The sequence below is a fragment of the Eubalaena glacialis genome, chromosome 14 (genome assembly GCF_028564815.1).
Source record: "Eubalaena glacialis isolate mEubGla1 chromosome 14, mEubGla1.1.hap2.+ XY, whole genome shotgun sequence".
Classification (NCBI taxonomy): domain Eukaryota; kingdom Metazoa; phylum Chordata; class Mammalia; order Artiodactyla; family Balaenidae; genus Eubalaena; species Eubalaena glacialis.
In genome coordinates, this window is record NC_083729.1 from 89,817,206 (window position 1) to 89,829,791 (window position 12,586).

Below are 12,586 nucleotides of genomic sequence, written 5' to 3' on the forward strand. Positions count from 1 at the left end.
GGCAGGTCTAAGACGCCTTGCGCGAACCAGGAGGGCTGCGCTGGCGGATGAGGCTCTTTCGGGTGCAGAAGGAGAACCACGTTTCCTCCCCTCCCCTGCCCTGACCACAGCCCGTCCTGTAATTAGCGGAGCCGGTCAATCTGAGCTCGAGCTCGGCAAATCACGGGCTTTCCACGAAATAATGGTGGTTCTGCTGTTCGCGGACATGGACACCTCGAAGCCTGAAAACAGAGAAGATGTTTTTCTTTTTCGTGACGGGGGCGGGGAGGAGAAAAGTGGAAGCGACAGGGGCCCGATGAGTGACACCCGTACACGGTGGAAAAGAAAAGAAAGGGCTTCGATGGGAGCGTGGGAACCGGAGTTCTGCACGGGGAGCTTCAGCGCCCCGAGAGCGTGCCCTGTGCGCGACCTGATGAAGTCCAGGAAGGGGAACGACAGGAGGCTTTTCTGAACCTTCCCTACGGGGCACGGAGCTCCGCGGGGCGCGGGCTGGGCCGGCGTCTCCTCCCGGCCCCGCGCCCCGGGTCCCCTGCGCGCGCCGCCTGGGTCGCGACGGCCCCTTCCCTGGATGGACTCCCGCCGCGGCCTCCGGGGCGGGGACAGCTCCGGCCACCGCGCGGCCCCTCCGCCCAGAGCTCGCCGGCTCCGAGGCTGGCGGGTCTCGGCGCGCGGCCTGGGCCCCAGGCGAGCGCGGCCGCCGCCCCCGCGGCTCCGGGCCCCGCGTAGCCCGCGGGCTCAGCCGGTGCGTCGCGCGCCCGCCCCGGGCCCGTCCTCCCGCCCCGCGGCCCCGGCGCCGCGCCCGCCCCGCCCCGCCCCCGCCCGCGGGCCGCGGCGGGCGGCGGACGGGACATGGGCCGGCGGCTGGCGGCGGAGGGCGGCTGAGGGCGCCGAGGCTCCGCGCCGTGGCCTCGCGTCCCGTGCGCGCCCATCAGGCGCCGCGCCCGCTCGCGGCGGGGATCCGGCCGGTGCGCGGCAGACCTCCGGCCCCGCGGCGGCGGCTCTCGCTGTCTGCTCCGTGCCGGGCCCGGCGGGCGGCGCTGCCCGCTCCGGGGCGATGCGCTGAGCGCGCCGAGGGCCGAGCTCGGGGACCACGGCGGCGGGGGGAGCCGAGCCCATGGAGCCGGCGGGTACCCGGCGGAGCCGGCGGACGCCGCCGCCGCCGCTGCTGCTACCGCTGCTCCTGCAGGTGGCGGGGCCGGCGGGCGCCCTGGCCGAGACCCTGCTGGACGCGCCGCGGGCCATGGGCACCAGCTCCAGCTCGCCCAGCCCCGCGAGCGTGGTGGCTCCGGGCACGACGCCGTTCGAGGAGAGCCGACTGCCGGTGTTCACCCTGGATTACCCCCACGTGCAGATCCCCTTCGAGATCACCCTGTGGATCCTGCTGGCCTCCCTGGCCAAGATCGGTGAGCGAGCTGGACCCGCGGGGTGCGGCGGGGACCAAGGCCGGGAGGGTGCCCGGATCGGCGAGTTGACCTCTGGGTCGTGGCCGCCTCCCAGTGCACCAGGGCAGGGACGACAGAGCAGCTTCATCTGGCCGAAAGGGACCCCGGGAGGGCAGTTTCATGCTTTGGCTCTTGAGTGGACCTTGGCCTGGAAATAGCTCCGGAGTTTTAACCCGTACAAACTTAGCGATTTGCGGCTTGCTCTGCCTGGAATGCCGAGTGTGAGAGCCCTCTGCTAAAGCTGAGACCTCTTTACTGAGGAAGGAGGGCAGTGGGCTGAAGTTCATGGGTCTCACCTACTGGGAGAGGGGCGCCAGCAGCACCCAGGCTAGAACGGTGGAAGCCCTGGATGCTTGGGAGGGGGACGTGCCTTGGCAGGGACGCAGACCCTGCCGTGCACCTGACTAGTGAGGTGCCTGGAAGGGGACCAGGGACACCTGAGTGCCTGCAGCACGACGGGGACGCCCTGTCTCCTCCCTTCCTCTGGGCTGAGGCTGTCACTCTCCAGGAAGCATTTTCGTGGTGACTGAGGCCAGTGAAGCCAGATGCATGTTTAAAAATAATTAACCCACGTTTCCAAACTGCATTTTAGTCTCCTTTGGAAAGCAGGAGCCTCCGAATGGATCTTCTCATCTTCATTTATTTTCACCCCACATAAACTTTTGTTAGGCTCGTGGAGCTTTACGTTATTTGTACTTTATATTTTAAATACTTTTTAATTTAAAATACGGCAACTACTGTTGTTGTAACGATTCCAAAAAGTTATCAGGTCGACAGAATTTATGCATTATTGCATCTGTTTTATACGTCTGCTCCTTGAGAGGTCCCATGCTCTAAGGTCTCCATAAAGGATGAAAAGAAACATTGCTGCATCCCCAAGCCTAGAGATTGGTGGGAGAGATGGCATACACCACAGCACTCATAAGCCAGGAAAGTGCTAGGTGGGATAAGACATTCAGAAAAGATGATATGCAGTGTAGGGAGAAGGGAAGCACTTCCTCATGCCGAGGATGCGTTTAAACTAGGTTTTCAAGGATGAGCAGAAGATGGTCAGTTGGAGATGAAATGGAACAACATTCCAGAGAGGAATAAGCAAAGGCCTAAATTGAGAGGGAAGCGCAAAGCAGGGATGGTTTATAGAAAAGTGCAGGGTGCAGGAAGTAAGCCCGAAACAAACCTTCGATGTCAGATTAAGTTAAGTAGATTCTGTTAATGGTGACCAAAGGAGGCATGGGCTATTTAAAGGCTTTGCAACCTGTAATTGCCTGGTTTTGACATGGCTCTACTGGTTGAGTGTTTTAATTTCGCCTGGGAAATGGAATAAGGGGGAACGGATGTCCCTGTCTATTATGCACATTTGCATAAACTCGTTGCCTGTCATAGTAAACGCAGGTGCCATCTCATGCGGTCCTCACAGCAGCCCTGCCAAGTAGGAAGGGCAGGTATTAATACCCACTCGGTAGAGGTGGAAACTGAAACTCAGAGAGTTTGCCCGAGTTGCCCACGGACGCACAAAGTGCGGAGCCAAGCGCAGGCTCTGTCTACCCTTTCTCTCTCTGAGCCTCTGTCACTGAAGGGGTGCTTTCATGCCCCGTTTCCATGACTGCTTCTCTGTTGCCATTTCTATTCAATTATAGCTCTTTCTTCTGTTCCTCACTCCTGATTATTTTAATCTGATCAATCACACTAATAACAGCCACTAGTAGTCACTTAACGTTCATTATCTCTAATTTTCACATCCACCCCGGGACAGGTATGATGACCGCGTTTCAGATACGAGGAAACTGAGAGCTGGGGAGGTTACCTTGCTGCCGGATGGTGAGCCAGAATTCCAGCCAGCTCTGCCCGATGTCTCATCTTCCTGTCTACCCTGGAGGCTTGTTTGGTGTCAGGGTTAAATGAGAAGAAATATGTATACCCTTCTTAGGACAGTGCTGGGCCTGCAGTGAGCACTGAATATTGTCACCATCAGGAGTGGTGGAAGAGTAGCAGGGCTTACTCCGGCAGTTTTCTGGCACTACGGTTCCTTTTCCCCTGGACGGGGCTGCCTCTTGCATTTTCCTGCTTCTGTTTTAGGCTCTGCCTTTTCCAAGCGTTCTTATTCTGAGCATTGGCTTTTTACACTTGCTTGTCACAATCTATTCATCTTATGTGACGTTATCATGTTAATTGTACGGTATTTTATTAGAAGGCGTTCTTGCTTGTGTGAGCTCATAGGTGTATTTATCTGCCCGTGGGCAGTTTTCTCATCCAGATGTGTTTCTGTTCCCTGGCACTTGCTGTCCTGCCTGTCTCTTTGCCTGTACCGAAAGTGGAGCTTCTCTGACTGCTGTTTCCTCTTTCCTCCCTGCACCTGAGGTGGCGCCGAGATGGAAACAGACAGATGTTCGTATCTCCCAGCCAGAACGGTCTGAGTGGAGTGGAGACCGCCGTGGTGGGGTGAAGGCTACGGTTCTCAGAGAAATAAGTGTAGGCTTCCAGTACCAAAAGCTAGTGCTTGAGGGTCTTTTCTAGGTGCTGCCTTGATATAATCCAGCCCTGTCCTGTTGCTGCTCTGTTCCTAGAGGAGCTGGGAAATGCCCAGGGATCCCCCCTCTACCTCCCCTAGGCCCTAAACTTTCTCTTTGGCTTTGGAGAAGACTGTGCTGGTACCAAGGGCACTTTTACAGCCCATTAAACTGTGGTCTGGCCATTCAAATTCTATTTTAACTCTTGCACTGGAAAAACTATTGCTTTGGCAGGACTCACATGACTTAATTGGCTCACATTTGGGTAGGGTGATGAATTGAGCAGCGCAGGGGGACGTGAGGCTATGGGGTAACAGGAGTGTTAACACATGCAAAATGCCATGGTTTCTATTTGGGGCACTTTTATGCTGTGTACCTAATGTACCTGAGCTTACCTGCCCCAGAGAACATAGAGAAACGTTGCTAGTGATTAAGCTGAAGGGGGAATCACAGATTGCCCCCAATGGAGGCTCCAAATAGCATTTGTAGGAGGTTGAAATCATGCCCGAGGGTGAATTCAGAATCGTTTTCGAGATTGCTGCACAATATAAACTTAGAAATAACTAGAGTCAGAAGTGAGAATATGCATTTTTGGCAGAATATTGAATGATTTAGCTTTTCATTGTTTTACTTGATTATCAGGGATAATCGACTTTCTAATTGTTTGGTCAAAAAGAAAGTTCTGTAGAAAAGAACGTTTCCTAAAATGATGACGATGGTGATGTTGTGTGTGAAGTAGGTTAAATAAATAAAAGAACATAGCAAATTCAGTCCACCTTTGAAAAGTTTTTTTAAAAAATTTTGGCAAGAAACATCTCCCAATTTGTTTTTCACTTAGATCCTCATGCATGTGAACTCTTATTGTTCTTTCATTTTGAATGTTTATATTTCGAATGAACCGTTGATTTTTTAAACAGTTATAAATGCTTACTTTGCTTGGTAAATCCTGTATACAGGGATGGAGTTCTACAGCTTGGAATAATAGGTAGCCAAAGAATGAAGAAGAGAAAACTTTCCTAGAGTGTTCTAAGATTGTGTCCTCTGATTTCCTTGCCTATGACGTGGGTCAGTGGGATTTGTCCTAAACTGGGTAAACTTGGGCATGCATTCTACCTCTGTTCAGGGTGCTGGGACAAAGCAGTGGGCCCCCTGCTGTTTAAAGTAACAAAGCCCCCTTCTGTGTCCTCAGTGGTTCCCCAGACACCCCCTCATTTATCTTGCAGTCTTGGGAAGCTGGCCTGTTTGCCTCTTCCAGGTGTCAGCTCTCACCTGCCCTTTTCACTTCCTTTACCCTTGAATTTGGGCTTAGGATACAGCATTTTCCACTTCTCTTCATCCTGTTGTCTTGAAATTAAATAACTTGTATTATTATTTTAAGGGAAAGACAAAGCAGTTTGGTCCATGAAGGTTTCTCCTCTGGGCTCCAGACTATCCTGAATTTAAAATAGAAACCAGGCTTTCTTTGGTTAATATCCACCTGATTACAGAGATCCTGATCTCTGGAAAAAACCTATCCTTGCCTTTGATCTGTTTCTTTTTGTCATATTTTGTTTTCCTGAAGCATATTTACTGGCTGATTGGTCAGTGGATGAAGCTCATGGTCTTCACTTATTATTTAAACCACATCTCGCTTTGAACATACGTCTAAAGCCAGGTCCTCCTGATGGCCTGTGTTTGTTCCTAATAAAGCTCAAAGATGACTTCTAATTTCTTACTGTCTCAAAACCTCCAACCCTTCCTATTGGGCCAACCATACATTTCCTGTTTTCTGTCCAAAGGATGACTTCAGTGGGTCTCTTTCTAAAGAGACTGTTTCAGGTGCCTTCTAGAATTATCACTGCACTCTACCACAGACATATTTTTGTACCTTTTAAAATAATAGCAGGTGATTTTCTACCAAAACTATTACTCTTTGTATCAACTTTAAGAATGAGAATAATATTTATCATTAATAAGATGCTTTATTTTTTTACAGAATTCTTTCATATAGCTTGAAGCCCTAAAGAGGTATACAGAGAACCATTTGTGTAAACTTATTTGTTCCTTGTAGGGTTTTAAAAACTCACTGTAAAACCAAGTGAATTGGATGGTTGGTATATGGGTAGGTTTTCACTAATGATTTAATTGCTTTAAAGTTTATAGTTCTGTTTGGCTTATCTATGTCCTCTTAGTTCAGTTTTGGTATCTGTATTTTTATTTTTCTAGAAAGTCATTATTTCATTTGTGTTTTTAAATTTATGGGAAGAAATTTATTTTTTATGATTTTAAAAATCTCCACTTTATTTGTATTTAAGTTCTACTTTATTATTCCTATTATTGTTATTTTCATCTTTCTTTACTTTGATCAAAATTCATAGAAGTTTATCTATGAATTTTTCTGGTTGGCTTCTTTTTCAAAGAATTAGATTCTGGTTGGCTTCTAATTTATCAATTTCTGCACTTTATTATTTAGTTACTCCTACTTTATTTGGGTGTATTTTGTTATTTTTTTAAAAATTGTTGAATGAAAGCTTAGCTCATTAATTATTGAATTTACTTGTTTTCCAATATGTTGACTCCCACCTTACAAGGGTAATTAATCCCTGAAAAAACACTTACAGTTGAAAACATATTTAACATTGCTTTCAATATTTTCGATGATAAATATTTTTATGAACTCATAACATCCACAGTTGGCATGGCTAAATGACATTGGTCTTATTAAAATGGACAAAGGTATTTCAGTAGTTTACTTTAGTTGTTATAACTTCTAATAAGCCATTTTCCCTTAATAAATTTATTCAAAATATGACTATTTACTTGTTCTCATTAAATTCAAAGCAATGAAAAACTGACACTTGACTATGTTACAAACAAAACATATTCATGATACTCTAAGTTATGTAAATTTATCTTTATTGCAAATTATAATAATAACAGTAAACAACATGGCAAAGACTAAAGAATTCAGGGAGATGATGCAACCATCTGTATTCTGAGGAGAACTTAACACAACATATTAGTGATAAAACTGAAAAGATGACTGCGTGATGTATCAGCCACCAATGTAAAGTCTATAAAATCCAATTTGGTCTTTATGAAGTCAAATAAATGCCTTATGAGATGAAATAGGAATATTAAATGAAACTCTTCTTAAATATGAATTCTCATGACCCAAATGGGTATAACTTAGAGGAATGGCAATATATGTATTTAAGGCTAGAATTATATCCTCTGATCCTATTTTAGTTGCATTGCATAGATTTGATATATAGAGTTTTCGCTGTTCAGTTTTCAGTATTTTTAAACTTCCTTGAGATTTTTTTTTGTTGTAGCCCGATAATTATTTCGAATTGTAGTAGTTTGTTAATAAACACATAGAGATGTGTGGTTATTTTTTATTTTATTCATATTTGAGTCCATTTTGGTTATATAGACCTGATTGATTTTTGATATTGATTGAGATGTCCTCTCTGACTTAATAGGTGGTCATTTAAAAATACATTTCAAGGCTTGCTTGAAAAAGATTGTGTATTCCCTGTTTATCGTGTGCAGGGTTTTATACAGGCACATGTGCACATATACAGACACATATATACATACCCACAGAGGACTAGATGAAATTTCAAATTATGGTGTTCAAATCTTTAATAGTGTTACTAATTTTTTGGGCTACTTTATCTTTTAGGTTCTGGGGTACATTAAAATCAACCTCTAAGATTGTGATGTCAGTTGCTGTTTGTAATTTTGTCATTTTTTGCTTTATATAGCAATATTTTGATGCTATGTTATTAGGTACATACTAGTTCAATATTGTTATATCTTCTGAGTGAATTCTTCCTTTACTTTTTAAGTTACATATTAACTTCTCTATTTTAAATAATTTTCTTGTGGCTCAGAGTCTATTTTTTATTATATTCCTACTGCTATTCAAAATAAACTTCATTTTGCATATGTATTTTTTTCTGTATCTATGTTTTTCACATCTATATTTTCCAGACATATCTTTTCCCTTACCATAACTATCAAATCAACTGGATAATTTTCCTTTAGCTGTATCTCATTAAACCACTTGTAGCTGATTTTGTATCTTTAATTTAAATTTTCAAATATCTGTAGTTTAAGGAGACATATAATTACATATATTGTGCATAATGATATATTTGGACTTTGCTCTCTGTTTACTGTGCTTTTACTTTGTGTCTTCAGTTTTCTTTTCTTGCCATATTTTGGCTTAGTCAAATTTTTCCTTCATTTTTTTATACATTTTCATACATTCTGTTTCTATTCCTTTTGTGGTTACACTTCAGTTTTAATATGATTGCCTGCTTTAGCAGGAGCCAGGCCAGACTGCCTTGGCTCACATCCCAGGTATGTTTTCCTACATATTTTGTAGTTGTATGATTTTTGGCGCATAACTTAAATTCTGAGCTCAGTTGCCCTGTTGGTAAAATGGGGATAATAAAAGTACCAATGTCCTAGGCTGTTGTGAAAATTAAATTCGTTAATATATGTAAAAGATTAAAATTACTTTCTGGAGCATAGTAAACATAGTATTTGCTATTTTTACTATTGTTTTATCCTCTTCATGAATAATACTTAAACTTAAAAAAAATTTTACCTGCTATCTGCCAATTTCAGAATTCTGATTTTTTGTCTTGTAATTTACACCTGGTTTGTATTTAATTTCCTCCAAGTTAGTTTTTAATTTTTATAAGCAATGTTTACATAGATTTGTAAACATGCTTGCCGATTTTTCTTCATTGTTACTTCTTCTATCTACCCTTTTCTTCCAGATTGTTTTCTTTTTACTGAAATGTGTTATTTAGTGGATACTTTGGGAGGGGAGGCTTTGAATGATAAATTCTCTTGGTCTTTGTATGAAAATGTCTTTATTTTGAGTATTCTCTTGAATATTATATAACAGAGTATAGGTGCTGGAATTATTATCACTTATCATTTGGAAGGTATTATTTCGTTACTTTCTGTTCTCTTTGGTTGCTAAGGAGAATTATGTTGTTACTCTCATTGCCCTTTGGAGTTAACCTGACTTTTCTCTCTGCTTGTAGTGAAGATTTTTCACTTGGTTATTTCTGATATTCTGCTGGTCCCTCAATGTGTCTAAGTATGGATTTATTTTATTTTTCCTGTTTGGAACTTGTTGTGCTTCCATGTTTCTTAACTGTGGTTTTCTGTTTTTCATCTGTTTTCCTTTCTTTTCTATTTTTTGGTGATTTTTATCAGATCTTTTTTTCCAGCCTTCCACATTACTCTCAGTGTGTTTCTAATCTGTAGTTAACCTACTCCTTAGATTTTTCCTTTTAATTATATATTCATTTGTGCTCTGTTCGTTCTTTTTCAAGTTCATCTGCATTTTGTTCGTACTATTCTATTACTTAATGATAGGTTTTACTCCTTCTTTAATTGTTTTATTTATTTAAACTGTATTCATTTTATAGGTTTTTTTCAGATTGTTCTTTTTAGCTGTTGGGTTGCTAATTCTTATGTTTATCACATTTACTGACTTTCCCCTTTTGGGTATTTACTTCCTTATATAGATTATAGGTTTTATTGTGAATTTAGCTTCAGTAGGGGATGTTTACTTGGTAGTGGTCTGTTCTCCTCATGTTGCAAAAGGTTCTTACAAAATGGTTTTGAGTGTTCTTGCTGGGACCCAGGGTTTCAGTGATTGGTTTTTAGTGTTAGCTTGATTTTAGCTTGGTTCTCAGTTTGGCTTTCCTATATGACTCAAGAATTTGGTTTTCCTAAATGACTCAAGGTAAATAGATCTTATATATATCTTATAAGGTGGTGTAGACCTTGAATTTTATACTTCACAGCTGAATTTTCCCTCTGCCCAAGGCCATAAAAAGTTGACATGTTTCCTTCCATTTTTCCTGGCTATAGGCAACTTTTACTATTTATTTTTTTATTTAGGACGAAGTAGCTCTTGGAACTCAGGAATTTATGCATGAGTCCTTCCCTTACTGGTGTGAAGTCACATTTCTTGTCCTCGTGTAGGTATTCAAATGCCAGGTCCTAGCACACAGGGCAGGTATTTTGTCTGGAATCCCCCTGGTTCACTGTGGCTTGAAATCCTACTGACATCTCTTGTTTTGATTTCTCTCCTTATTCCTGGCTTCCTACACATTTTCTTTTATTTTGAGTGTGGCTAGATATCAATATTATATGTTTGTAGTGAGAGGAGGCTCTGTGTCCACATTGTTGGATTGCTCAGTGACATTTTACATGGTACTTTTTAAACAAGTGCTTTCTATGTAATATTTAAAGCCCATGGATATGTCCTGCTTATGGACTATCATAATGGGTTCTCTTTAATGTAAGGTGAAAATAGTATGCACTTTCCTAGTTTTTCAATATGAAGGATTTGATTATTCTGCCTTTGTTTTATCTGCTATATTTCCATACTTGGATAGAGGAGCAATAGCTCAGCAGTTGAAGAAGTGTTGGACCTACATTTTGGAAAAGATATCTCCAGATTAGAAGTAGGAAGACCCTGTTCAGTTCCACTTCTGCCATCAACTTTGCATTGTGATCCTGGCAAGTCTTCCCTACTTGGTTCTTGCATTTAATTAGTAGAAGTAGGGATCTGTATCTGTGTCATCTGTTTAATATTTCCATGGGGATAATATGAGATACTCTGTAGGGAAGGAAGACATTGACAGCTAAGATTTCACTTCTATAGCAAAAGAAATTTAGGCCAAGAGAAACATGTGTTCGTTACATTAAAGTGTTGTGTGAACATGGGCGTCTTGTCATGCTAAATGAGACACGCACAGTTATAGTTTACTCTCTTGCAGTTACATCTCTTCAATGTAATGAATCATATTGATGCACTTCCTGCAACAATCCTGCACATTGTTCATCACTGTCCAAGGGCTTTCTTCATCTTGACTTTTATAGTTTATTCCTGTTTGAAGATGTGTGTATTCCTCTCCCTCTTCAGTAGTTCCAGGGGAGGGCAGAGGAAGCTCTCTGAAGACCTTCTTTGTGGTTGTGACAAAATCATATGTTTTAATTTCTTTTAATTTAATTTTTTAATTGGAGTCGAGTTGATTTCCAATGTTGTGTTAGTTTCAGGTGTACAGCAAAGTGACTCAGTTATTCACATATATATGTGTGTGTGTATATATATATATATTCTTCTTCAGATTCTTTTCCCTTATAGCTTGTTATAAAATATGGAGTATAATTCTCTGTGCTATACAGTTGGTGTAGCCACTATGGAGAACACTATGGAGGTTCCTTAAAAAACTAAATATAGAGCTACCATATGATCCTGCAATCCCACTCCTGGGCATACATCTGGAGAAAACTGTAATTCAAAAATATACATATACCCCAGTGTTCATTGCAGCACTATTTTCGATAACCAAGACATGGAAGCAACCTAAATGTCCATCAACAGAGGGATGGATAAAGAAGATGTGATATATATATACTCCTCCCCCTCCCCCTCTTCCTTCATATATACACATATATATGCGTGTATACATATATATACACACATATATATGTGTATATATGTGTGTGTGTATATATACACACACACACATATATATACACACAATGGAATATTATTCAGCCATGAAAAAGAATGAAATAATGCCATTTGGAGCAACATGGATGGACCTAGAGATGATCATACTAAGTGAAGTAAACCGGACAAAGGCAAATACCATATGATATCACTTATATGTGGAATCTAAAAAAAAATGATACAAATGAACTTATATACGAAACATAAGTAGATCCACAGACATAGAAAACAAACTTATGGTTACCAAAGGGGAAATCGGGGAGGGATAAATTAGGAGTTTGGGGTTAACAGATACACACGACTATATATGAAACAGATAACCAGCAAGGACAAAGTCGTATTTTAAAGATGAATTTCATGTCATTCCTTAGTGTTGGCATACAAAGGCTCACGTGTCGAAAGACAGAAAAATCAAATTCACGATTACGTTTAGCAGTCTCGACTGAAAATGAAACAGAGTACACATGCCCACCCTGCATTGGAGGAACTCCTCTCAGGCAGTCTAAAGGTTTTGTTAACCACTGGACGCCCCTTATGGAGGCACAGGGCTGTGAAACACCCTGTTGCCGTATTTCTGTGACTCTGCCACTGTCGTTTGTGCTGCTTCCGATTCCTGAGCTTGTTTCCTGTGACCCACGGGCTGGGAAACCTGAGCGGTGCAATGCGCCCCAGCACAGTCTCCTACTGTGGCATGGAGGGTAGAGATGGGTGAGGCCGGGTAATCCCTCAATGGTGGCTTGTTTCATAGAATAACAATAGCTAACAAGGATGGAGCCTTATTCCATGCCAGGTATTCGGGTCAGGTGCGTTACACGCATTGTCTTATTTAATCCTCACAGCAACTCCGGGAGGCGGGCACCATTAGGACCCCCAGTTTTAAAAATTAGATGAGGAAACAGGTTCAGAGAGCCTAGGTGTCACAGCTGTTAAGTGGAAGGGGTGGGTCCGTGGCAGGTGTACTTGGTCACTCCGCTGTGCCTCGCCCTGTCACCCTGCCTTCCATGGAGATGAATATCAAGTTCTAGACCTCCGTCCGTGGTCTCCGGAGCGCCTTGATGTGCCTTGTCTCGCTCGCCCTTAACCTGGACCCAGGGGCC

General features: G+C 42.8%; 1 protein-coding gene across 5 annotated transcripts in view; it reads left to right on the top strand.

The window, feature by feature from the left end:
* The first annotated feature begins 856 nt into the window (after positions 1-856).
* LOC133074581 (sodium/hydrogen exchanger 2) overlaps positions 857-12,586 on the top strand; it is a 467,777-nt gene continuing 456,047 nt past the window's right edge. For all 5 annotated transcript variants that reach the window (XM_061168501.1, XM_061168500.1, XM_061168498.1 and 2 more), the window contains exon 1: positions 857-1,403. In XM_061168501.1, the coding sequence (XP_061024484.1) occupies positions 1,115-1,403 (289 nt within the window). In that variant the 5' untranslated portion in view covers positions 857-1,114. The remainder of the gene's footprint in view (positions 1,404-12,586) is intronic.